This window comes from Lissotriton vulgaris, chromosome 2_1 (genome assembly GCF_964263255.1).
Source record: "Lissotriton vulgaris chromosome 2_1, aLisVul1.2, whole genome shotgun sequence".
NCBI lineage: Eukaryota > Metazoa > Chordata > Amphibia > Caudata > Salamandridae > Lissotriton > Lissotriton vulgaris.
Window position 1 is genome coordinate 830,598,480 of NC_141687.1, and position 27,613 is coordinate 830,626,092.

The following is a 27,613-nucleotide window of genomic DNA, read 5'->3' on the forward strand; positions in this document are numbered from 1 at the left end:
TCTGGAGTGGACCAGGAGGGTCAGGGGTGCTCCTCTGTTGGAGGGGAGCAAAGGCCAGTCTGGAACAACCAGACCAGCGGTGTTGTCGTCGTGGTGCGTCGTTAAGAGGGCTACAAGCCAGCTGGCAAGTAGCCGGACAACGCGGTGAGCAGCAAAGAGCAGAAGGGCCCCACGCAGATCTGGTGGATGCTGGGGGGGCTATACTTCAGTGCTGGAGCTGCTCAGGGTTAGGGCTTCTCACACCCCAAAGCACTCACTCGAGGATCCCTGGGCGGTCGTGCTGGGTAAGCGTTGTGCAGTTCTGAGGATGGCCGGTCCCTCGAGGTCTCGTCACACCCACGGATCTCAGCTGAGCTGACGATGTAGGTAGAGGTCAGAGGTGCCAGGGAAGCCGGGTCTCGTCGTGCTGGTCGGTCGGATTCCTGAGGAAGGATGTGCAGCAAACCGCAGTGTTCTTAGTTGGTGCCCGCAGATGCAGGGTGACTACTCCTTAGTCACAAGGGAGAAATCTTAGGAAGAAGTCTTGAGTTCCTTTCGTAGAAAGTAGTTTCAGGATTCAAAGATGATCTAATTTGGAAGGGTCCCCGCTCCCACCTTTATACTAAAGAAAGGGGCTGGTACGGGACTAGGTCCTGCCCATGGGTGGGACCAGGAAGGGGGGTGGTTACACCCCTCTCCCATGCCGGATTTTCCCCAGCTCAGGGGCTGGTGTGCCCCTGGAACCAGTTCAAACTGGCAGATGCATAGTGAGCACCGGGGTGCCACTTGCAGTCACCTTCCTATTCAGCCCTGCCTACCTAGGATACACAAAACCCTGTCTGGGTCGGTGCTAGCATCGCCCCTGACAGGAAACCCTTTGTCCAAGCTCTCCTCGCTGGAAGGACTCCCAGCAGCAGGAGGTCAGACTTGTGTCTGTGGTGGCAGCATCCATTTTGTGGAGCTGAGGCTTCAGTTAACTTTAACCGGGGTTCACAGTTACATACATGTTGTGTCCCTCTAGAAGGGTGGAATGCTAACCCCGTCGCCAGAATTGGCGAGGGGTTAGTATTCCAATTCGTATGACACCTTACTGTTACATGTTTTGATAAAGCGATACCAGAGTTGGCATATAACCGCGAGGATTATAATGCACTTAAGAGTATATGGTACGCGTTATCATGGAACAGCTATTAGGACTTTATTCCGCAAGCTGCAAACGGGCTCAGCTCATGCCAGAGCACCATCTCACATAATTCCAAGCACTCTGCCTTCAGGATTGTCAAGGCCTGCCATAGGACTGACTGATAGGAATCTATGTGTCCATTTTAGGGTTGGATATAGGTATACTATATCTAAAGCAAAGGGTGAGTACACCTCCTTGCCCCAGCTGTTGTGCAGCCAGTTGTGTCAGATTTAGATGGCCAGCCAGGGGTGGCATAATACATGCTGCAGCCCCTGGTAGGCCCTGGGTACACCAATGCCCTAAGTTACAGGGTCTAATAAGGTGGCCCAGTACCAATTGGTAAATGCACCTAAGGTACACGTGTCAATTTAGTGAGAGAACAGCAAGGCTGTGGGTCTGATTAGCAGGCCCACAGCCAGAGAAGTCGTAAACCAGTGAAGCAAAAAGCAAAAATCTGGTGTGATCATAGGATTGCAGACCCTACTCTCCTACAGGGGGAAAATCACGGGTCTCTGTTCCATGGCGATAGGGAGGTTGATAGGAATAGTGAGGGGATTAGTGTGTTGTATATTGGGCAGGGGGGACTTGTTACCGTCAGGCCGGATGTTGGTCAGCGTCCCAGTGTCATGCACATGGTTTCGGAGAGTGGTATAAAGATCTGAAAATTTGTCGAGGTTTTTTGTTGAGGCTTGGATCAGTACAAAGCCTCTTTTGTAGAGGGTGATGGTGAGGTCAGCTCGTAGGGTTGCTGAGGGCCCTATTGAGAGCTTAGTGCCGTAGGGAATGTTCCTGGAAAAGCGTACATTAAGTAATAGAGATACTGTGTTAGAGCGTAGTGTCCGGTCCTGGACATCTGCCCGGCAGCAATGGGGGTCCCACTGCACATGTTCACCAAGCAGTACTGGCTTAACAGTTGGGTACGTACCAACTCTCCGATTCTTCCCAGTCTGTGAAACAATTACGGTTTAGGGAACACCCTTTCACAGGCTTCAATTGGATCAAACCAGTGGTCAGTGCTCATCGTGGCTCCGCACTCCTGCGTGAAAAGTTGTGAAATAACGGACAACGGCACGCCAAGATGGTGCCTATATAGGTACCACACATGTCCCTTCCCGCACTGACGACAAAGCCAACACCACGTGGATCCTAATGACACCACTGGTGCGCTGGGGTACTGCTAGAAACTTTTCCAAATCTAGTCTAATGCCTAGAGATAGTTTTAAGGTAAGGAATCTTCAGCTAGATAGTTTTTACCAGATAAGGCATTACCAATGGTAAGTAACTTGCTCTTTAGGGAGAACTGCTATCTTATTAAGTGATTCTACCCATGAACTTAATTAAGCCATTGTGAGGAGTTTCTGATAGGGCGTTGTAGATACGTTTCCTCCTGCTCTCCTTATTATGCCACAGTTGAACCTTAACTTGGTCGAGATTTCCTTAATTTGTGCCCCCTTCAAACGTCTCCACAGCTGTACCTTTAGGCTCCTGACCGTGAAGTGGCTTTTACTGATCATAGTCACATCTGCTTTCATGTCGGCGAGCTGCTAGTTTGGCAGGTTACCTACTTAATCTATTTTTGAGAAGATGATGCTTAGGAAGCTTGCATCATTTTTCCCATAGGTGGGCATCCCTTTTGTATGTAGTGGAGTCAATCCCTCTCGAACCATTCTTTTTTCCTCTACTCCTGTCCATGAAGGAGTAGCATCACTGGTGTAATCTTAAGTGTGACCTTGTGTTTTATGTAGTACTAGGAAAAAATGGATATAGGTGCTAGATTATCATCCCACAATTATAGTGGAAGGTTGGATGCACACAACAGTCTTCAACATGTATTTTCACATTGCTAACACTAATACAAGCAAAATTATTTGGGTCTGCAGTTGGTAGCCAACAGCATCAAAATCTTGGCTAGAACGTAAAATTTAGATTTTGTTGCCTTGGATACCTTGGTTTAGTTGAAAACATCCTTTTAAGAGAACTATATCCTGTACTTTTCCAGACAAAATGCTCTATAAATACCAATACAATCTAATCCATCCCAATAATTAAACAATGTAGATCAGGTGTATTTAGTAAATCAGTATATTGCAACTAATTTAGTAGATAATTTAAAGTGGTGCTTTGTACTCTACCACTTTATGGTTTTATTTGTGGACTGGGCAAGATTTGGAGTAAAGCTGTGAGTAACTTACAGTATTAAGCAAATGCGAAGGCTGTTTTGCCCTCCAGATGGAGATATAAAAAGTGAGACCGTCCAAGTTTGCCAGGTCTGTAGGTGTCCAGTGTCTCACCTAAACTAGAGAGAAAAATTCAAAATATTCTAGATACAGATGTTTGTGTAGGTTACTGTAGAGCTAATAGTATGTTGCTACATATTTTTGGGATATGAATTATGGACCATTGCACATTGGTTTTAATAAGCAAGCAGTACTTGTGAGAAAGTGCCTCTTTGCATGGTTAGCCCCCCACTTTTTGCCTAGTTTTTATGTGGTTTCAAATGCGGTGCACATAGTCCCTGCCGTCCAGGTTCCCTGTGCCAGAGATCCTTCCCTAAAACAAATCGCCAGTTGGTACTTCTGCCTCCGGTAAGTCCCCAGTAAATGGTACCCTAGGTATCTAGGGCCTGGAAGCTGGAGAGGGTCCCTTGGTCCCCCTTCCCTGGGGCCATGCCACTGCCCTTTCAGCTTGCATGCCCCTGTGAAGGAGAAAAGAACAGTCGACATGGCACCCTGCCTGGGTGCCATGCCATCTAGCACTGCCTGACAGTGTAGGTAAGTCACCCCTCTAGCAGGCCTCACAGCCCTAAGTCAGGGTGCACTATATTTCAGGTGAGGGCATATCTGCATAAGCAGATGTGCCTCTACAATATTGGGTACCATTTCCCAATGTTTTAAGTACCAGTAGCGCCAGAGAGTACATGTGTGGGGAACTGACAAATGTGCGGAGGTTCCCCAGGACCATGATGGCTTTGCTTGAATATAGTGGTTGGTACCAAACTACTCCTCAAGAAATCCACACTGATGCTGGTTAGAGATTTATTGCCCCATGTACCCAGAGGGCACTTCAGAGGTGTCCCATGAATCACTACCAACCCTGTTGTAGTATTTGACCTTCTGTAGGCATGCAGCCACCCACCACCAGAAATGTTTCTGCACCGTGGGTAGAGAGCCCCTGCTCTCCGGGACCAGAAACAAAGCACATCCTGGGCAAATGTGCCATGCATCCTCCCCCAGGATGAGCCAGTGCTCTAAGAAGGAAAGCTTTTAAGGCCTGCCACCTTTGTAATGCAACCCCTAGCCTCTGCTGCTAGCAGCAGATGGCAGCCCCTGGTTTACACCCCCACTTTGAGCGGAAAAACCGGCGGGAAAATTCAAAAAGATAGGTGTGCCCACCTCTGCCAACCCCACCCCCAATGTGGGGGAAGCACACTTTTCAGTCCCCGCGATCGTTCGGATGGGGGAGACCCCTCCAGTCAGGGCTAGGTCCACCTCTCACAGGAATATTGCATAATAGAGGGTGTAGTCGCTCCATGTGAGGTGCCCATTGGCTCTATCTGTTACTCCCCTAAAACGCCTCCTAAATTTCGTATTTAGGTGGTTCCCCAGATCTTGATGCCAGTTCTGTGATGACCTAAGAAAGAAGACACCCTGCAGCACAAGGCAAAATACAACTGCCTTGGCCCCAGCCCTACTTGCCTATCTCCAGCTTCGCTGACCCTACGAACTGTCTTGCAACAATGACCTCCAAAATCCCTCCGAGGATTACTGCCTTCAATAAAGACGCTGATCTCCTGAGAACAGTGAACCTGTCCAGAAGAAACTGATTCCAAAGACACCAGATCTGCATCCCCAGCCCACTCTGCACCTGACGGCCCAAGTCTGAGTGGCTTACCTGTGCCGTGAAGCCTCCCTGGCGTTCCAGATCTCGTGTCCAGCGTTTGCCGACCTCTCCTTCCCTCCACGACTGCAGCTGCAGTGTGAATCTAGAGGCTCCCTGCGACCGGCTCTGGTAAGAACATTCTGACATCCAAAGTCACCCCTGCATCTGAAGCCCCTGGGCAATGGCGAGCAGAACAAACGGTATCCCTGCAGCCCCCTACATACCAACTTACCTCTGCTATTGGCCTTCCTCCTGGCACCTCCGGTGCCACGCCTGCATCCTATTTGCCCACTAAAGAATCCTCATTGAAAAGCAATGGGCGCCCAACGTCAAATTTGCATCCTTCACCCAGCCGCCTCAGTGAGTCTGCTGGTGTATGCTTGGTGCTGCTTTGTGGCCCTTTCCGTGTTTAACCTAATCCCCAAAGCTTGGCCTCTGCAACAGATTTACTTACCTGCAAGCAGTGTGGCTCGGGCACCCCCCTGTCTCCATTGGAAAGCATTCTGTTGAGCTCCGATTTCGACCTCTGCATCTGGCTGCCCCAGTGCCGCAGGTGTTGCAGTGTTTGAACTTACCTGACCCCTGGCCCTTGCTGAATTTTGGCTCCGAAGACTCAGCTTGTAAGTTCTATGCTCACCTGTTTAACTGCGATATTGTTTTCCCCATAGGATAAAATGTGAAAACTTTTTAAGTGTTGCTTTTTTAAAGTGAAAAGTGTTTTTGATTAAAAACGTACTTACCTTATTATCAAGACCTGGGTCTTAAAGTAAAATACAAAAATAGTATTATTTTATAAAATTGATCTGGATCTCCTTAAGTCGTGTGTCCATTATTTATCATGTGTGTGCAATAACTATCCTACACTCGTCTGTGTTAGGCCTAAGGCTGCTGGGCCACAATACCACTAATAGAGCACTTTGGGTTTTGCATTGAGCCCTATATTGCCACCTACTGATAATATCATATACAGAGCCAGCCTCCTACAGTACTCACAAACAGAATAGAGTTCTTAAGAGTGAAGAAGCTCTTGTCAAAACCTAGTTCAAAGTTGCTTTCAATCCTTCAATTTATAACCTCTTTTATGTATTAAAAAATGTTCAGCAGATTTGAGATTTATTTAACATCTGTAGCAATTATCATGTCAATCATTCTTTCTGTACAAACTTTCCACATCTGGAGTGATACTGTCTCATTAAGTAACTTCTCTTTTGTCTTCTTTTTCAACCAGGAGCAAGCAGTAGAAAGAGAGCATGAACGGGATGACTTCCAGCAAGAGATCCAGAGACTGGAAGGACAGTTGAAACTGACTGCAAAATCTCAGACAATTGGCGAAGGCAGGGGATATACGGTGAGTGATCTTAGTTAAATAGAGATGGCAGAGGTCATGGATCATTATTTCAAAGTAGCATAAATCATAGTTCTAATGGATGAGTGATCATAGGGGACCAGAGAAGTGAGGGCTACAGGAGGATTGATCTAGAGATGTCTGGGTTACAGCATAATTACCTGAGCGGAAAAAATGCTTGTTGTACTGGGTTTCATACACTTGATAAAATTTCTTTCCCACATAGTTAGATTACTGACATCTTGTGGACGGAGTCAACCCATGGTCCTGTTGGTTGATGAGTCACCTGGGAAGTGCACCAGTCCTGAGATTTAAAAGAACCCACATAACAGTGAATATAGTTTATTTTTAAAGTTATGCTATGCACCTTCCTGTTAATCTGTGCTTTAGAGACCTGGGTTCCTGCAGGATGTATTTATCCTATTACTGTTGCACTTATTTTAAAAACTCTTAAACATAATATCAACATAATGAAATTCAAGAAATGTTATTGTCTAATCCATTCACCATAGTGATGTCATGTGTTGTTGAATAACTGTAGAAGCACTTTCTGTAAGGCTTTTAAAAACCTAGTTCCAGTGGGAGACCACCATCTGCAACAAAGGGAATTTCACAGTTTGGGGGCTCATGATGAAAAGGAATGAAACCTAGATGGGGTTGGTTTTGGAGTGCAAGGACATCCCACAAAGTCAAGGACAATTAAACAAACATTACAAAATTTAAGGATAAGCAAATTAGAAACATAGGAAGCTGCAAATGAAGTTAGACATCTCATGGAGATTTCTAGCCGCATATTTTTTACCTTAGAATAATTTCGCAGGCGTCAAACTGGATCTGAAAAATGTTGACCAGCATCTCTGCACACCAAATGTGACTTGTGTGGGACCTACATAGACTGACCTCCGTTCCTTTCTTTTCGCAACAATGTTTGGTGCCAAAATAGTTTATAACTTTTTAAAACCTGTTTGAATATGTGCGATCTATTCCACCCATAAAAGTGTTTCAATTTAAGGTCTCAGCTTATTGTTTAGTAATCACCGTGGGACATAATTGTAGAGCAAAATTAGAGGAAGGAAATACTTTCTTTTCTATCCATGTCACCATCCGCCTACTCACCCTTTACAAGCACTTGCCTCATTTTAGCCTTGCATGTCATAAACATTTAGTAACATGTCTGAGCTAGTTGGTGAAATGTTGTATGGGTTTAAAACTTAAAGACTTGGAGAGAGCTCATATTAGGGCTCCTGGTAAACTCTTAGTGGTAGCTTTCTTTATTTTGATGGTCCTGCCTGGGGCAACAACCAATTGCCCAGCAGGTTGTAAATAAGGCCGAACATACTAGGAATGTAAAATATAACAAAGATAATTTTCCATGTTTAAATTGCTTTAAAGAGAATCAAATTTTCTTATTTCGATCTTCTTTGTTACTAATGACGGTAACCTTATGGACAATGCATGCCAAAGTTACTGGTAAGCTACTTCTCTTGATTAGTACCTTGAAATTGAGCCTCGAGTCTGGCAATGCTACTAAATTGGTCAGAACAAGTTTATCTTTTGTGTTCTAGCTTAAATTCTTCACATTCATGTTCCTTACCTTTATTTTTCTTTTATTCATGTACTGATTTCTTCAGCTCCATGATTTGAATCTCCAGGTAGGACCATCTAGAATCATCTTGCTGTTCTACCCTGCTCTTGGCTAACTTTATAAGTAGCTGTTGCATGCTCTTTCCTATGACCTAATAATTCTTAGTAGGAAATTAGTTTGTGCTAGCTGCTTAGTTACCTCTAATGACAAATCTGTCTTGTCTGCTTTTCATGCTGTGCTTGTGTAACGTTTATTCCACCTTTGCTATGTTTTGTTAATTTCTGAAACTGGCTTTTGAAATACCTATTTTTCCCGCTTGATTTACTTTTGTGTATTACTTGAGACAGTCCTTTTCTGATTTCACATGCTGTGCCTTATCCCGCCATCTAGTGGTTGGGTCCGGAATAGTCTGTTTTTGTGACGTCAGACGGCGCCCTGTTGGTCGCTGTGCGTGGTAGCCATCTTCAGATTCTTTTTTCCGCAGTTGGGTCTAGAAGCAAGATGGGAGGCTCTGAATTTTTTTTTCAGGAAAGCCCCAAAAATGAAAACAGGACAATATTTTGAATAAACTCCACCGTCCATCGACATCTATACCGAGAGAGGGACAAAACGACGAGAACGACACAAGGAGACAACAAAAGTCGACAAATGGCGAGTTTGGGGCTATGGAAAATACCCCCTTCAAGTTCTGCCTCGAGTGGCACCACAAGTTTCCCTAACGCAATCCACACGATGTGTGCAACTTCTGCCTGCCCAAGGACCATCAGGACAAGGACTGTGAGGCCTGTGCGGTGTTCCAATCGAAAACACTCAGGACACGTCGAAAGCAGATGGAGACACACTATGCAACGATGTCACAAACTTCGAAGAACATTTCACTGAAGGACCTAGGCATTTCTAGTGATGAGGAAGACAAAGGTGTTCCGGCAGAATCGACGCATGAAGGCTCAGACGTCAAAATTCTAGAAGGTGACTCCGAAAATCCACCCACCTGCAAGAAACCGGGTGAGACAGTTAACCTCTTCGCCGCTAATGACAAGGGTAACTCGTCATGGAGTTTCCATTGATTTCAATGGAAATTACATTGAAGAGCCAGAAGAATCATAGCAGCCAAGTGGTTAAGACGACATAAATGGTAAGACACTATAAATATCCGTCTGTACTGAAGGGCCACGACCGCAAGGCGATCGTAGGCCAGCCGCAATCAAAAGATCCCCTCAGAACCTTACCAAGGGAGACCACCGAGGGAAAATCGCAGAAGGTGCTGAAGATGAGAGTTGAAAACGTAACCCCGAAGTAAAGCGCAGTTCCGTCAAAACCAGAGGCAAGTACAACCAAGAAACGAAAGCCTCTGACCTCTGACGCCAAGAGAGCCCTTGAGGTCAAAAAGAAGAGGCATCGACTCGAAGCCAAAATGGCAACGCTTCGCTAATAGAAGAAAGATTTTGACGCTTCACTAAAGATTTCCGAATTCTGAAGGTCTCAGCCGCTGAAAAAGACAACTTTGACGCCGAAGGGGAGGAAGAGGAGATTTCCTATTCTCTACCAACCCCCGAACCTCACAATGAAGATCCTGAAGAGGAGGATGACTCAGAGAATTTTGAGGACACATGGAATGACCTCGACACTGGAAGTCCCGAAGAGGAAATTTGCTGCTACCCCTCGAAGGCATCACCGCCAGATGATATAGCTTTTTACAATGGAGTAGTAAAAAGGGCAACAGACCCTTTCAGAGTACCCCTCGAAGAAGAAAATGGCAACACATGTTTCCTCCAAGAAACATTAGCACCAGCCAACAAGGGGACTCCGTACTTGCCAATGCTGCTAATCATTCTAGACCAAAGCAAGGAGGCCTTTAAAGAACCAGCCTCAAGCAAGGGAATAGGACCCAAAATATGTTCAGGGGAACACTGTACCTGACTCCATAATAGTTACCACAGCCAGGAGAAGGGCAAATGCCATCTCTAACAGTGGACCTCCACCAGAAAAAGAGAGCAAACAAATGGACATGGTGGACAGGAAGATGGAAAAGGATGCAGCGACTCAGTGGCATCGCAAACTCCAATACCTTCCTAAACAGATATTGACACCAGCAATGGGATGAGTTTGAAGAACCCATCAACAAACTTCCTGAGGAGGACAAAAAGGTAAATCTATTGTCCAGGAAGGCAGAAATATCGCTAACGCATACCTTAAATCTGCACTGGATGCATCAGGCACTGTCAGCAGGCAAATGTGCAAAGGTACAATCTTGAAGACATTTCTGGCTAAGAATTTCTGGATTTAAGCAGGAGGTTCAAACCTCCATCATTAACCGACCTTTCACAGGGTAGGCACTGTTTGGAAAGGAGGTGGACGAATCATTCCAACAGATAAAGAAGGATAATGAAACTGCAAGGGCAATGGGAGCCCTGCAGCAAAGAGGAACCCTAAAAAAGGTGGGTTTAACACCAGAAAACCCATGTGAAGAGGAACATTTGCACAGGGTCAACATATGTTGCACCACCAACAACAAGACCAGAGAAGTGGCCAACAAACAAGCCAACAAACACGATACCAAGGTTGACAGCAACAGCCCAAGCATCCTTTTTGAGGTAGAGGCCAAATCTCATGAGGCAGAGGAAATGGCTCTAATTGACTCCGATATAGACAAAGACACACACACAACACCAGTGGGAGGACGGATTACACAATACCAGCATCGGTGGAGAAAAATCACCAGAGACAAATGGATTTTAAATTTGGTAAAATACAGGGTTTGCATAGAACAAACACCACCTGTAAACCCACCAAGGGAAAAGAAGTTCTCAAATCAGAACTGAAACAATTAAATGCAGAAATCAAAGACCACCTTCAGAAACAAGCAATAGAATTGGTACCAAGAGAAGAACTCTTCAAAAGAAATTACTCGCTGCATTTCCTGGTTCCAAAATCTGATTTATCACGAAGCCCAATCCTGGACCTAAGTTTCATAAACAAATTCATTTTAACACAACACTTCAAGATGGCTACTCTACTAGAGCTAATCTTACAAATTCAAAAAGGGGATTAAATGGCAACAAAAGACCTCAAAGATGCCTATCTGCACATACCTATGAACAAAAAACACAGAAAATATTTCAGGGTTCTGCACAACAGAACAAACTACCAGATCAAGGTACTACCATTCGGGATAAAATCTGCACCATGTGTTTTTACCAAGTGCCTAGCTGCAGTCTCAGCATACCTGAGAAGACTGGGAATACACGTCTACCCCTACCTGGATGACTGACTCATAAAGGCAAGCACAAAGCAAAGATGTCTCAGCCACGTTCAAACAGCAATACACGCGCTGCAACAGTTTGAATTCTCACAAAAAATCCTCAGCAAGGACAAAAAAAGAAAAGATTTTCCTAGAAGCAAGACTAAATTCAAGGAACGCACAGGCATACCCAATGCAAAACAGGCTACAAGCTATCAAACAGGAAACCTTCCTCTACCAGAGCTGTCCATCTCTGACAGTGAGGAGTGTCATGAAACTCATGGGCATGATGGCGTCATGCATCCGCCTCTTTCCGGGATTTTGCACATCTTAATCCCCGAGTATTTTAGAAGGGCTGGGTTACTCTGATGATATTAAGCAAAATGTGTGGCCATCGGGTAGCAAGGGTCCTTGTTCTTTATCGCCCTCAGATGTTGGAGTATTCTCAGTTTTAATTTGTTCACTGTGCTCCCGATGTAGTACTTTCCACAAGGGCATTGTAGCCTGTAAACTACACATTTTGAATCACAGGTGATATGGTCATGTATGGTTTCCATTTTGCCATTTTGTAATCGGTAGTTCTTGATGTTTGTTCCATGTTCACAGGCTTTACATTTGTGACATTTCCAGAAGCCTGGTGTTGTTAGCCATGTCTGTTTTTTCTCTTCACGCAATACTAGGTGGCTCTGCGTCAGTATGTCTCTTAGGGAGGAGGTTTTTCGGTATGTGATACTTGGATTTCTTGTCAGGGTTTCTCTCAGAGTGTTGTCTAAAAGGAGAACTTTCCAATGTTTTTGAAAGGCTTTTTTCATGCTCGCACTTTTATTGTTGAAATCCACTATCAACCTAGTTGTTTCATTCCCTAGACTTGTCTCTTGCTCCAGGTTCATTTTTGGTCTCTTTATTTTCGGAGTTAATAATTCTTCTCTCCTTTTCAGATGCATCCTGTTCTGTGCAATAGATATCACTTCCATTGGGTATCCTCTTTCATGGAATCTGGTACTCATTTTCTCTATTTCCTCAGTTAGATCCTCTTGTTCGGAACAGTTCCTCTTTGCTCTCAACATTTGACCATATGGAATACTCCATTTCAATCTTATCGAGTGTCCGCTGTTTGCATGTAGAATGCTATTACATGCAGTTGGTTTCCTATGGATTTTTGAGCAAAGTCCGTTGTTTTTGACAAAAATTTCCCCATCTAGAAAAACTAGAGTGGGAGCTAATTGTGGACGTGAATTTTAAGTTGTATTTATTATTGTTGAGAGAACCAGTAAATTCTTCCATTGAGTTTTCATTTCCGTCCCATATGACAAACAAGTCGTCTATGAAACAACACCAGAGTTTAATTTTTGGCCCCTCAGGATTCTCTTGATCTTTCTGTATCACGTCGCTCTCCCATGCCCCCATTAGAAGATTTGCATACGTGGGTGCAAATGATGTCCCCATTGCGGTCCCCTGCTTCTGGAGATATGTCCCCCCCCCCCCCCCCCCAAAAAACAGGAAAGCGTTGTGGGTCAAGCAGTATCGGAGCATATCTAGTAACATATTTGAATGTTCCAAAAAATTCACAGATCGTGCTTTGAGTACTTCCTTCACTACCTCAATACCGTCTTCGTTGCGGATTGAGGTATAGAGTGATACAACATCAATTGTTGCCATTAGATAAGATGGTTTCCATTCACATGTAGTGATTTTTTTGCAAAAAGTCCATTGTGTCCCTCAGAAAGGAGGGTTGGCTTGTCACATAGTTCATGAGAAAAATGTCTATGAATCTAGACGTCGACTCCAAGAGAGATCCTATCGAGCTTACAATTGGTCTCCCTGGTGGACGATCTAGTGACTTGTGAATTTTCGGTAGAAAATATATAGTTGCCATGATCGGGTGGTTCGTTTTTAAATAACTGTATTCGTTGAAATCTAATAGACCTCTGTCTTTCCAGGTTAATAACATAGAATGGTATTCACTCGTCCATCCTTCCATCGGATTTGTGGTCAGTTTTTCATAATGTTCCTGACGTTCAGCTGTCTATTTGCTTCCTCAATGTAGTCTGAGACATTTTGTATAACGAGGTTGCCCCCTTATCTGAGGATTTTATGATTATGGACGTATCATTTTTCAAATCCATCATAGCTTTTTGTTCTTCCAGAGAAAGATTTTGTTTCCTCATTTGCATATTTTTTGTAGATTTGTCTGAAATTTTTGTTATTTCCTCGACCATAAGTTCTTGAAATAGGTCCACTTTATTGCCAGGTGGGAGTTGTGGACAGAACTTTGAATTTCTTTTCAGTCCACTATCACCTCCAAGGTTCGTAGATATACCAATGTTTTTACAAAAGTTTATTTCCATATCCGGGGTGATCGTGTTGTCCTCTTGGCTGGTAGAGGGGGTCTCTTTAATTGATGCTAAAGTTATCATCGCAGTTAGGTCCTTTTGTGCGACAGTTGATGTAATTTCATTAGTTTTAGAGACATATGTCTTTTTGTTGCTCTGATTTTTCTCTGCAAAATGTTTTTTTAATTTCACCTTTCTGCAAAACTTGTAAAGGTCAATGCGTGCGTTGGGTACATTCATAGTTTTTGTCAGGCAAAAAGAGACCTTTATTTAAAAGTTTCAAATGAGTCTCCGAAAGTTGTTTATTCGATAAATTTATCACTATGTTGTTAGATATGGACATTCTCTTCTTTAAATTTATTTTTGCTTTCCTCTGCCTCGCTTTGCTTTTACTTCTTTTTCCACCCCTTCTGGTTTTTGGTTTGTCGGGGGTTTCTTCGGTGGACGTTGTTCCCTTCCCCAAGCATTGGATCTGCCTCTTCCTCTTTGTCGTGTGACCATGTGTGCCAGCTGGATCTCCCCCGAAAATCCAATGGTGTTCCACTAGACTCTCCTTCAACCGAGCTCACTTCCGAACTGTCTACATCCTCTGTAGGCTCATTGGTTCTATCCATATTTTTATCCATAGCAACATGACTTCTTAAGGTGTCATATTTTCGTGCGAATGCGTAAATTCGACCGTTCATATAGTCCAACCTATCCCTGGTGAACTTATTGGCCTTTCTCTTCTCTACCTCCATCTCATGTTTTGCCACCTTCTTTTCCATGTTTTCCATTGCCTCTTAGCTTTCTTCAGATGTCGGGATATCCGCGAGTTCTGATTCTAGAGCTGTTATTGTGCTCGTGATTTTTTCTAGTTTCCTCTCTGCATGTATAATTAGGGTCCTCATTAACTTGAAGGAGCATTCGTTAGTGTCAGTCTGGCATAGTTTTATCAGATCAGTATCCAAGTCATTTAAGGTCGGCATGATTAAAATCCTTAGACCCCGTGGGACTCTCTTAAATTCAATATATTTTTCCAAAGATGTTTTTTCCCACCATTTATTGATTTCTTGGATTCGTTGACTCTGTAGTTCTCGTACTATGTTGGCAAATGTTCTCTCCATTGTTTTTTATCCCCTTTAGCAGTAGAGGTCACTGTAGGTGGATTATCATCATTCAGAAGCTCGCTCGCCCTTAATTGGCGATTCCTTGTTTTATCCGCCATTCATAAACTATGCAGGGTTTGGGTTATTGATTCTTCTTGATACACAATTTCAATTGGCCAGGTGTGTACAGTGTTCGTAATCTTATTGAGGACAATCAGTTCCCCTAGTCTTAAGGTATACTGGGCCTCAATACACGTGTCTGTTGCTCCCTGTAGAACACACTCTGTTCACTCGGTTTTCCAGAAATGCCTCACGGCCCCTTTAAGGATTTTTTTCAATTTCGCCGATGACGTATTCTCTCTGCTTCCTCTCTGGGTGACTTGCTGATTCCTCCCGATTGACTCTGGTATAGCCAGGTTCTGTACGTTTTCAAAGGTGAGCGTTATTACGTTTGTTTAGGATTAATCTTCCTATTTCTGTTTGCACGCTACGCCTTGGCTTCCCTCGCAGGGGTTTGTTCTCCCGATCGGTGATTGTCCCTCACCCCACCCGAACGCAGCCTCCGCCGCGCTACAGAGCTAGGCGAAACTGACGTACACCTCGCCGGTTCACTCACCCCTGCTCCGGTTGCCTTCGTACTCTCCCGCTGATACTCTCTTGCTGCGAATCTCCCCGCAGCGTCTCTTCACGGGAGCACCTAGCTTTGCGGCAGAGGCGTCGGTCGCTTTCACTCTCCAACTCAAAAAGTTTCTGGATTCCGATCTCCCGATCATTCACCACCGCTTCGCCTCGCCCTGGAGTGCCTGTGTTGCGCGTTTCAGCTTACACGCCAAATTTCACCACAGCTTCTTCTTTTCTACGGGTTCGTAGACAAAGACACGGCACAGCAACAGATGGTTTCTTCACGTTTTTTATTTACACACCATGTGCAAAAGAAAGTGCATCAAATGGACGGTCTACGCGTTTCGGCTCCTGCCTTCAACTGGACCATAGAGTCCTTTGGTCTAGACCTTACTTAAATATAGTGATGTGTAAGTACCCTCTACTGTTTCTATGGTCATCTAGACCACCACCCCTGCATAGTGAATAAATACTCGTGGACATTTTGCATGAATATTTACAATTTGCGTGAAGTACAAAGGTAACCCTGAACCTATAAAATTAAGTATTTACAATCAGATCAAGTTCCTTCTATATACAGTGAGTGATTGCTGAATTTAGGTTATATATATATATATCCATCTAAAGGATTATAGACTAAAACACAAGGAGAAAAAAGAATCCGAAGATGGTTACCATGCACAACGGCCAACAGGGCGCCGTCTGAAGTCACACAGGGGACATGCCTGGCACCAAATGGCGGTAGACGACGCCCAAAACAGAGAGGAAAAAAACAGACTATTCCGGACCCCACCACTAGATGGCGGAATGATGCACAGCATGTGAATCCAGAAAATTCTTCAAGCTGCAAAACTTCTACTGGTAAGTAACCATTTAGTTATTCAACCTGCTATATGCCCTTTCATGAGTTTTTGAATGCACAAAATTCATTATGAATTAAGTTCCTCTGAGGATTTAACACAAGATCCTTAGCAGTTCTCAATGCAACCATTTTACCCTTCAGCTCTGAGGATAACTGAATATGTGTCATTCTGGGATACTTACTGTAATTAAATACACAGAAATGGGACCCTGACATACTCTAACCACAGATTTCTCACTGCTCCAAAGGATATGGCAATGAAGAGGCTTGTATAGTGCATCACTAAAAAGTAAATCGCCTCAGGGTGTGCATATATCAGTCATGGCCAACTACCTTTGTTTGACGTAATATGTTATCTGGGTCAAAGAACTCTACTTTTAACCTGTCATGGCCTCAAAAGACATGGGCATACTTTTTTCAGCAGCCATAAGGGTACTAGTAAATAAAGTCCAAGACTATTTCCTTATGTGGAAGAGTAATGTCTCCAGCAACTTAGATTTTACAATTGTAAATCTGTCATCCTTTGACCCAGGCCAATATCCAAATTATAATTCTGCTCTGGGTTTCAGTAATGTGATCTATGGAGCTTTGAGCTTAACTGTTGTGATTTGAATTGGTAACTGGTCACTCACATTCTTTAGCTCTGGCACATATTAAACATAAGACTATATTGCTAATGCAATTAATATTTTCCACTGCAGTGCTTGTGATGGTTAAAAAGAAAACTGACAAGTTGTGACGTTTGTTACAACTCCTATTCCTTATGAATGAATATTTAACGCTTTGAGTTTGCTATTTGCTCATGCTTTCATAAGTCGTAACGTGCATGGCGACAGCTAAATCTTATTTTAGACAAAATGATAGTCTACTAGTGCATAGATCCAATGATTATAGTGTGTGACAAATGGACCTCCATTATTATGTGGTCCCTTTGTGAAGGCAACTGCAGATATCTGGAACCAGTACCAGAAATGAAGAGTCATTTCTAGGGAGTGATATGTAATGTTATCTTGTGTATATTTATATATTTAATGTTTTAAAAAGGATATAGAACTGTTGCAGAAAAGGTTTGGAAATGCTTGCTTTGATGTTTCATTAACAATGGGATTGGTTTGCTACTAGAAAATTTGGGCTTAGTTTACCTTTCGTGTAGATATTACCAATTAAACAAAGGGCAACACTTAATATTCTGAGTGGACCACCCATTAAATGAAATCCATAATCCATGGGAAGAATGCAGTTCCTTGAATTATGAATAAACATTTGTCAGGTAGCATGTCTTATCTCTGAAACATGTCTATTAAACCCACTACACATTGTGCAATAAAAGTAAATACGTAAATACTCATCCAAACAGTCTCTCTCTGTCATATATCCCCCACCATTTTGAAAAGTGTTGTGATAAAATTCCATGTTTTTTCTACCATAAAGAGCCATCTGTTCTACTTTCTGCCCTTGTTGGTCTTTGATGAATACGGATGTTGGATGCTAACGCGTAGCAATGTTTGGGCAGTTGACGGGAGTGTAGAATGTTGGCAGTGGGTGGAGTGAGTCAGTTTTGAGGTGAACTATATGAGGGAAAAGTAATTTTTTTAATTACGCTATTACACAGTTAGATACATATTCTTCTTTGAACGTCTGTATAGGTATATCCAGAAATAAGCTTTTTTCACAAAAAAACAGAAGGATGAGTCAATAGACCAGGTTATGATGCATGCGCATGAACCGGCTATACATGAAAGATTTGAGTAAATGTGGATGCCGATTTAAAAGATGTAATGTCCATTGTTGGAAAAGCTGAACTATCTAAAAGAAACACGTAGTAATAGATTCCTTACCTTAGCATTACCCCCAGGCGTCAGACTGGATCTGGAACGTTTTCGTCAGCAGTACCCCTGCGTGTCGGTAGGTGTCGTCGTGTGGCTCCGCGTGTGCCGGGGAGACGTTGCTGGAGGTACTTAGATGCATACACGCGCGCTGATGTCAGTGCTTTCTTTTTCTTCGCCAGCCAGCGCAGATCTGAGAAGAGCTAGTACGGAGTTTTTTTTAGGCCTTTTGTCTCATTTTCTCTAGTCGATCGATTCCTGGTGTCGTTGTGATACCCAGCTTTAAGAACTGTGGGGACTGTCACTGCATGATGTTTGTGACGGACCCACACCGCATGTGTCTCTACTGCCTGGGGCGCGACCACGACTCCAAGTCGTGCCCCGACTGCCGGGCCATGGCACCGAAGACTTTGCGGGAGCGTTCCCGCAAGTTGCTGAAAGTCCGGCAGTCCGGACCGGTCGCGGAGCCGTCACCATCTTTCCTCTGGATCTAAGTCTTCGCACTCGGGGTCAGGTAAGTTGAAGCATTCCAAAAAGAAGTCAAGGAAGCGTAGTCGCTCCTCGACTTCCAGTCGCGGGTGTGGGTGGTACCACCCCACTGCTCCAGGGGAGCCTGCGACGTCGCCGCTGGCCTACCCACCCTCTCCGGGTCGGTTGGTGACGCCTGCTCAGGTGAAAGAGTGTCTTGATGACATGGTCCGACTCTTTGGGCTGTCTGGCCCTGCCGGTGCGCCTACGGGCCCAGCGGGCCCAACTTGGGGATCCTGTCCTCCCAATGCCGGCCGCCGCATGACCCCCTGGGATCTGGGATCGGACCCCGGTCGACGCCGGTTGACCTAACACATCCACCAACGTCAACCGAACCGGCACCACCTCCGCTTCGCCCTCTCCTCCGGACCTGACCTTGGCATGCTGTCTCCTCCAACCGTGGCTACGGAGTACGGAGCCAGTTACGCAGTGGTGTTGCGTAGGGCAGCCGAGGCCCTCCACCCCGAACTCCCTACAGTGGCCGTCAGGACTAACCTCCTGACAGAAGTGCTATAGCCGGCGGCAACCTCTTCGGATCCCTTGCTGCCCTTTAATGAAGCACTTTTAGACTTTCTTTTGGGCACCTGGTCCAGGCCCAACACAGGGGCTCCTGTTGACAGGAACGTGGCCCGATGCCATTGCCCACCTCTGGGCGACCCCCCCCCCCCTCTTTCTCTCTCAACACCCCACTCCTGAGAGCTTGGTTGCCAAGCCTCTGCTTCCCATTGAGCGTTCCCTTCCGCCCCTCTGGATAGGGAATTCAAGAAGCTGGAGCAGCTTGGCAAGAAGCTGTTTTCATCTGCTAGCTTAGGGCTGCGGTTGGTGAACACCGCATGCCTCTTGGGCCGTTATTCCCACTCTGTGTGGGACATGGTTACGCAGGTGCTGTCTAACTGTCCGGAGGAGGCCCGGACAGTACTCTACCAAGCTATTGCTGCTCGGAGAGACGCAGCTAAGCTAACCATCCGTTGTGGGCTTGTACCGCCGACTCTCTGGGCAGGGCGATTTCCACGACATTGGAGCTTAGGCGCCACGCCTGGCTGAGGACAACTGGCTTCTCAGGGGATGTCCAGAACACCCTGATGGACATGCCCTTTGAGGGCATTCTCCTCTTTGGCAATAAGATAGATAGATGTTGGAGCACTTTAAGGACTCCCGGACTACGGCCAAGTCCTTGGGCCTGTCGGCCACTCTGGCTCATCCGCCTTCTGCCTTTCACGGCCATGGAAGGGGTGCCCCACCATGTTTGCTCCAGAGCCACAGGCCAGCGCAGCAACAACATCAGCGCGTACATGGGAACTGTCAAGGCGGTTCTGGGGGCCAGCGGTGGGTGAGTCAACTTCCACCCCCTCTGCATCCACTGCAAAGCCTACCTAGTCTGGAATTTCAGGCCCATCAAACACCAGTGGGCGGCAGAATTAGTCCTCTCCCTCACTGACACATCATCACCTCGTACAAGTGGGTGCTGCAAATTGCCCGAAGGGGCTACTCCCTCCCCTTCGAGACTACCCCTCCAGCCATGCGACCTCAGTACTACCACCATGTCGGGAACTATCTTGCGCTTCTTCAGCAGGAAGTCACGACCCTCTTGGCCAAGGGGGCAATCAAGTGCATTCCTTGGCCAGAAGTAGGTTGTGATTGTTATTCCCACTACTTTCTGGTCCCCACTACTTTCTGGTCCCCAAGAAGGACAAGGGCCTGCGTCCTATCTTGGACTTAAGGAACGTCAACTGCTTACTCCGGAAGGAGAAGTTCAAGATGTTGACGGTAGCTCAGGTCTTGTCTGCCCTCGACCCTGGAGACTGGATGGTAGGGTTGGACTTGCAGGACGCATTCCTGTCCACATTTCTGTCCTACCTGCCCACCGGAGTTACCTGCGGTTCACAGTAGGCCACAAGTACTTTGTTTACAGTGCTCCCCTTCGGCCTTACCAGTGCCCCTCGGGTGTTCACGAAAGTGATGGCGGTGGTCGCAGCTCATCTGCACAAATCAGGAGTTAGTCTCGACGACTGGCTGTTGAAGGCGGTCTCACCCCATGCAGTAGTCTCCAAACCTCCAGACTATGGCCGACGACCTGCATTTGCTGGGGTTTTCCATCAACGTGCCGAAGTCGCACCTTATTCCCTCTCTTTGAGGTTGAATTTGGCTCCTAACATGTAATGGTAGGGCCAGAGTCTCTGTGGCTTTTGTTTTTTCGTTTATTCACCTGTAAATGTGTTGTATTTGTATAGCGCGAACAGTAACCCGTAAGCATCCCGGCGCTTGTACTCCTACCACAAGGGAACCCCTCCTGGATTTTCCTTGTGAGGTGTCCACTCCTAGGCATCCCATGGTGAAACCAGGCATCCCTTGTGTATCGGGGGCCGTTGTGGAGACTAAGCAAGCTATTGCCCAGAGTTGCAGCGTGGGGCCCATGCTTAGATTCGGCACTGAGGCGAGAATATCCGGTCAGAGGAATTTAAGCCCGATCCCGCCGAGGCGGGAATCGAACCCTGGTCCCTGGCCAGCGCTCTGCATCAAGGTCTGCCGCTCTAACCATTGAGCCACACTTCTCCACACCTGTGTGGAGATTGCTTATTCTGGTGTACTGTGATCTTCAGAATAGTTGGCATCCCCTTCATATGAGATCTATTAAAACTCAGTGGGTGAAATACTACATCCTTATCTGAATGTTTGGGAGATCACCTCAGGCTTAGCAATATAAGCTCCAGGAAATCACAGAGCATCAGTGTCTGAGCCAAATCGATCTAGATCATGTAACTTTCTAAATGTTCGACCTTTCTGTTTATGCTGGATAATCCACTGACCATCTGCTGAAAGAACTAATGATAAAAAGATGAACTAAATTACGTTGCTTATGGGTCCAATATCAGCACTGCTTTTGGCACTAATGCCTGGTGTTAGGTCGAGGTGAAGTTCATGCTTTCTTATCTTGATTTATTAGAGTTTGGTGTTACTGATCTTGGTGGTCTCTGGCTGGATAAAACTGGGGCCTGGCCTGTTGCCTCACACCAAGGTGTGACTCACAAAAGGGGTTGATTAGAACTTTAGTGACTTTGAAGGGGATGCTAGGAGGTTTCTGAAAGGTGAACATCTCCAACAGATTCAAAGAACTTTACCTAACTCTGCTGTGGTGCCAACGGAGGTAGACTGTTCTCACAACTCTGTTTATATTTTGTCTCACTACTCATAAGGCAGCAGAGTTTAAGGTTTCCTGTGTTGTTTTTTGTTGTGTTTTTTTGCTTTTTAATGGCTTCTGTATTCTAATGTTTCTCCACAGAAGCCATAAATAACTTTTCAGTCAGATAGCTTATGAGTCATTCACTAATACTTGCATAGTTTTTACCACATGCCATAAAGGCCTAAGTGTTCTGATGGAGGACATAGTCCCGTACAAAAACATGTTGCTGATAAATCCCACCGGCCAATAAAAATCCATGAAAAAATTTCTGGACCCAAACTTTTATCACTAATGATGATCTTCTCTTTTGCGGACTGGATATTCCAAAATATGAGGATTTGTTCTTGCACCTCGGTTCATTTGTCTAATATTTTTACCTGTCTCCTAACTCGTTCACGTACTTTTAATTTCCAAAGGCGGCTACTTTCCCATAAACTTACTGTCCTCCATCCTTTATCTTTTTCATTCCTTTATTCATAATATTTGATGTTTTTCTCAGGGTACCCATTTTTATTTTCCTTTGTATTTGAACATGAACTTCCCCTTTGTGATAATCTCAGGTGATTTTGCCTTCATGCCAGTGTTGCACAAATTAGATATCCTATGTTATATTGACAGGGTGTGTTTTTTGTGTTTTTTGTTAGGTTGATTCCTTGCAGGCCCATGTGAAGGAAAAGTCTGATGAATACAATTTGCTGCTCTTGGGAAAGGAACAGCTGGAGCGAGAGATTGTGGAACAGAAGGAAGACATTGAGAAGATGGCTAATAGGATTGAGCAGCTGGAGCTGGCTTTACTGCTGAGTGAAGAGGCAGAGAAGAGATGCAGCCAGCTGGAGCAGGAGTTGGTTCAAATGAGGAGTGCAGAGATGGAGTTGCTTCAGGTACTAATCCAAGTTAAACTAGCACGCATACTAAATCCTACAGTAGGAAGAAGCAGGTCATTGAGCACTGGCAAAGGAAGCAAGGACTGTCACTGCTTATACATACATATTATGATTGTGAAAGTGTATAGTTTTTGTGTAATGTAACTGTTGAAATTAAATTTAGCATAAAGATACTGAAATTGCTGGTTAGTGACACATTTATTTTTCCTAAACTCAGTTTTAATAAATTAGTTTTAAATATTTTTACTGATCAAAGGCATGAAAACAAGTATACCAATCAAAGCAATATTTACCATACATTATTAAAAGGTAGGTGTACTGCCTTACACGTCCTTTCCATAGAAGCTATGGTGATTTTTTAAGTATGAAAAATTAACATCTCACTGTATAAAAAAAGGTTCTGATTTTTACACCATGTTTCGTAGCAACATCACTATCCAAATCTCCAAGCAATCTCACACTCTCCCCACACCTTCACTCGAGGAAAGTCCTGGGAACCTTTGCTGAAACAGTTTCTTTTACGATCACCAAAGGTACACATCGGGAAACCTAGGGTGTCATTCCTCCGGCACTTTGGGCTTATAGGGACCTGCCTTTTTTCCTGGCAGCTGCACAAGAACTCTTCTGCTGCCACCACAGTGGAGGTTATGAAGATCTTTAAAGACTTTCCAAGGCCTCATGGGGTGGTTCTTTACCTAGAACAGATTTGCTTTGGGCTGCTCTACCAATTGGTGAGAAGGGATGCCAGGCAAGTGGCGCTTTCCAGATGAACAGCCGAGCAGGACCATGGAAGGCTCTAGAATTTCATGCAGTCTACTATTTCACTCACATAGACCTCCATGAGTGAGCTTTATACTTTAGAATTTCCTGGTCCCTGGCACACGGATCTACATGGGGAGTTTAGCCTGTTGCACCTGGTGGTGATCCCCAACCACCAATACCACTCCCCAATGGTCTTCTGACCAACCGAATTAGGTAATTCATAGTTCTTTGTCTTTCCTTTTAATGTTTTTCTCAACATTTTCATTTTGCGGGACATCCTAACAGTACCTTATGCCACCGTCAGGTAGTCTTTTCCTCAAGGCAGAGTCCGCTTTTCCTGCAAGGTGGTGTCACGAGGCAGCTGGGCTGATGAATCTACGAGGTAGGCTCCTCCTCTAGGGGTTGATACAGAACAGCTATCCTCATTCTTCAGCCGGCACATTCTCTTTACCTCAGACATTCTACAGTTTTCGTAGTATGGGTCATTCCAAGGTTGTCCTTTCCTGTAAGTAACCCTGCAATCTGTGATTCAAACTGTTGAGCTTTCATATTTCCTATCCATTCTGCTGATGGTATTCTGGCACTGATCCATGAAAATAATGCACACAGACCTGGTTGTCTACAAAGTACTTGCCTAAGTTTTGCAGTCAACAAGGTGTATTACACTTTGGGCCATGTTTTGTGTAGTATCTGACATTTTGTTCATCCATACGAAACTGGGCAAGCCACAGTCTGTGTACTGTAGTGCAAACAAGAAAGGAATCTGGCTGTGAGGCCCTGGTCAGGAAGACCTTAAAAAAGCCAAAAGGGACCGGGGAATGATTCCGGCCCAATATGACATTGTTTTGGAGCTTTTAAATTTGGCCCCATTCCTCTGCCCATTTTGCACTCTTGATACTGCCTTGTGACTGTTAAGGGTTGGGACATGCTAGAGGGGTGACAGTGGGCCCCTTTCAGTGTTTGAACAGAAGGTAAGAGCATATCACTGATGCTGCCCTCTGCTCCAATTAGACTGGCGTGTGACTTGGGCACAAGGCAATCTCTATCCGGAGTGGTGCAACTTAACCAGGGCTGCAGCTGTGCTATGTTGATTGAGGGGGTGAATTCAGGTGGAGAGATTTGCTATGGGAGACCTCCAGCAGTTGAAATTAGCCCATTCATGTGAGGCATGCCGCTAGCATGTTAATTTGAAAGAGATGAGGGTGGTCCTAAGTGCAGGCCTGAGTTAAATTCATTGTAACATACTGCACAAGTTAAGCAGTGTCAAGGCCCTGCTGAGCTACCCCCGATTCATATGAAAAGAGGGTAAAGACTGAGAAAAAAAGCATTTTTTACCCCAGAAAGGGGTGCCTCTGCACGCTGACATTGCAGAGAAAACCATGGTAATTAAATCGCCAATAAAGATGCTGGGGGGGCCAATTACGAACGCTTGCAGGTAGAGTGCAGAGTGCGGACCATAGCAATAGACCTGACACTGGACTTTCAGAACTTTAAGCACAATGCATTTGAGGAAATTTAGGATGTACAGAAAATGTAAAGGCTGGACAAAACCTTCAGAGTTGTACCCGTCAGACTCCAGGACTCCATTGCATATTCATGAAGTGTTATTACCGATGGAGATTTCTACCACGTTGGCAGACTTGCTGGATGTGCAAGGAGTGGTTTGCGATGTTTGTCTCTCTGGAGGTTGAGATCTACAGTGGGTGTTACTGTTATGGCCGTGCTTACGTCAGAAGGGAGACACAAAATTCTAAGAGCAGCAATTAAAGCAAAGTTGGTATTCTTGGAGGTTTCTACCTCCTGTTCTTCCCCGCCTTCAGCCTTGGTCTGTTGATCATGAAATTGAACGTCTCTCTATGAAGAAAAAACTGGTGGCAAGGGGCCTAGTTGCCTCATTGGGTTATCTAGCGTCCCTGAAAGTAGAGGTGAGGGCAAGCATTAATCCTTTTCAAAAATTTAATGTGATGAGTCTTTTTAGCGCAATTTTCCAGAGAATCTGTGGTGCGGCTGAGAAGTTTAGTGTTCGGTCAGTGCAGGTCTACAACAGTACCATATTAGGGTGGTTCTGCAGTTAAGCTGTGTTGGGACAGTTGCTTTTTTCATAAGAACAGTTTAAAGCCTTCATATCTTTGCTTTCCTCGTCCCCCATCTTTGGTGTCCACATGACACAGAATTTTGATGATTTCGCTATGTTATCTGGTCAATAGTTTACTTAATGAATCCAAGCTGTGTTTTGATCTATTGAGTTTTAATGAGTTAATGCTGCCACTTTATAACTTTCTTTTTTGCTGCAAATTGTCCAGTCTGATTACTTTAATACACTGATTTAAACTTAAGAGTAAGAGTGAAGCAGGAAGGGGCTAGTCTCTGCACTTCAGAGTGGCATCTGTTTCCCTCTTTCCTTTCATAGAAGCCAACGTCACTTCACAGGTCTACTAAACATTCTTCTAGTCCGCATCCATGTCTGACTGACTCTCTCAATCATCCAACTTGTGTACCATTCACACAGGCAATTCAAAATGGACTCCTCTCTACAAACAGTAAAGCACTATAGATGAACTTCTCGCTCACCATAATCCACATACGCAACATGTTGAGTCCCCACTGCAATCTACCCATGTAAGAAAGTGCCCTCTCTTTGCATGGGTGCCCCCACTTTTTGCAAAACTGCTGATGTACTTTGCCTGAGTGTGCCCTGGGTTCCTGCCAAATAGGGACCCAAGACCTATGTTCTTTCCCTAAACTGCATTAAAAACAAAACCCAATCGGCACTCTTTGGCCACAGGTCAGTCCCTTGTAAATGGTACCATAGGTACCAAGGGCACAGTGGCCAGGGAAGTCCTCTGAGGGCTGTAGCACTTATTGTGCTGCACTTAGAGGCCATGTACCTTTACACACATGCACACACGCACACGGCCATTGCAGGCTACATGTTTTGGTGAAGAACAAAGTGAAGAGTAGACATGGACCACATCCCAGTGGGTCATGCCTACAACCCACTGCCCTGGCATAAGTCAGGTACCCCTCTAGCTGGGTGCACTATACCAGTGTTGAGGGTACAGGTGCATGAGCCCTGTACCCCTACAGTGTCTAAGCCAATTCTTGGACATTGTAAGTGCAGTAATACCATTAACAGTATGTTGCTGGGAGTTTGACATTACGTACTCCACAGCACCATAATGGCTTTACTCTAAACTGAGGAGTTTGGTAGCAAACATCTCGACACATTAAACCCACACTGATGCCAGTGTGGGATTTAATGAAAAATGCATTCAGAAGGCATCTTAGAGATGCCTCCTAAAAAACAATTTAACACTAGTGTCCAGGCTGAGTGGCTGCTTGCCAGCTGCCACCACCAGACATGTTTCTGGACCTCTGGGTCGAGATCCTGCTGCTCTCGGGTGTCTGAAACAATGCACATCCTGGGACGAGGTGCCAAGCCTCCTCCCCCAGGATGCGCAGGGTCCACGAAGGGGATGCTTCAAAGGCTTGCCGCCTTTGTGAGCTACCCCTGCCCTTTGCTGCTTCCAGCATCTAGCTTCCACCATTCTGACCCCCACAGTGGGCGGTAGTATCGGTTGGAAAACAAAGCGAGGAAGGGAGGTGTGCCCATCGTTGCCAACTTCACCCCTCAGCTGGGGGAGGCAAGGTGAAGCGCAACTCTGACTAGCAAAAACACACAAAGGATGCTAAGGGTCTAAGTAAAGCTCAAGATATCTATACACTCAAAAAGTAGTGTGTGGAAAACTGATCAATGTGTTGAGAGAGACACATGGAGAATAATGAAGAATACCCATCAGCCCACCCATTGGTGGAATCTCATCATCTGGGTTTTATTGAGGAAACTGGTATGTTCGAGGCATGTGAGCTGCTGAATTCATATCTGTGCATAGATCGCCGCCTAGTGTTGGCTTCGGATTGTGAGAAGTTGGCCCGATATGCAGTGCTCACTATTCTAGTGATCACTATGCATCAGTCCAAACGACCCTTATGGTGATTGGTCTGATGCATAGTGATCACTAGAATAGTGAGCACTGCATATCGGGCCAACTTCTCACATTGGTGGCAGCGGTGGGATGCTGGGAGGCTGCACTTCAATGCTGGAGCTGCTCAGGGTCGGGGCTTCTCGGACCCCAGAGCACTCACCAGAGGATCCCTCGGCGGTCGGGCTGGTTAAGAAATCGTGCAGGTCTTGATGATGGCCGGTCCCTCGAGGTCTCGTCGCACCCACAGATCTCAGCTGAGCTGACGATGTGGGTAGAGGTCAGAGGTGCCAGGGAAGCCGGTTCTCGTCGAGCTGGGCAGTCTGATTCCTG

General features: G+C 45.2%; 1 protein-coding gene across 1 annotated transcript in view; it reads left to right on the top strand.

Annotated features, from left to right (window-relative positions):
• PCNT (pericentrin) overlaps positions 1 to 27,613 on the top strand; it is a 1,129,672-nt gene that overhangs the window by 624,164 nt on the left and 477,895 nt on the right. The window contains exons 25-27 of the mRNA XM_086956243.1: positions 6,270 to 6,389; positions 8,018 to 8,038; positions 22,296 to 22,532. Coding sequence (XP_086812369.1) covers positions 6,270 to 6,389; positions 8,018 to 8,038; positions 22,296 to 22,532 — 378 coding nt within the window. The remainder of the gene's footprint in view (positions 1 to 6,269; positions 6,390 to 8,017; positions 8,039 to 22,295; positions 22,533 to 27,613) is intronic.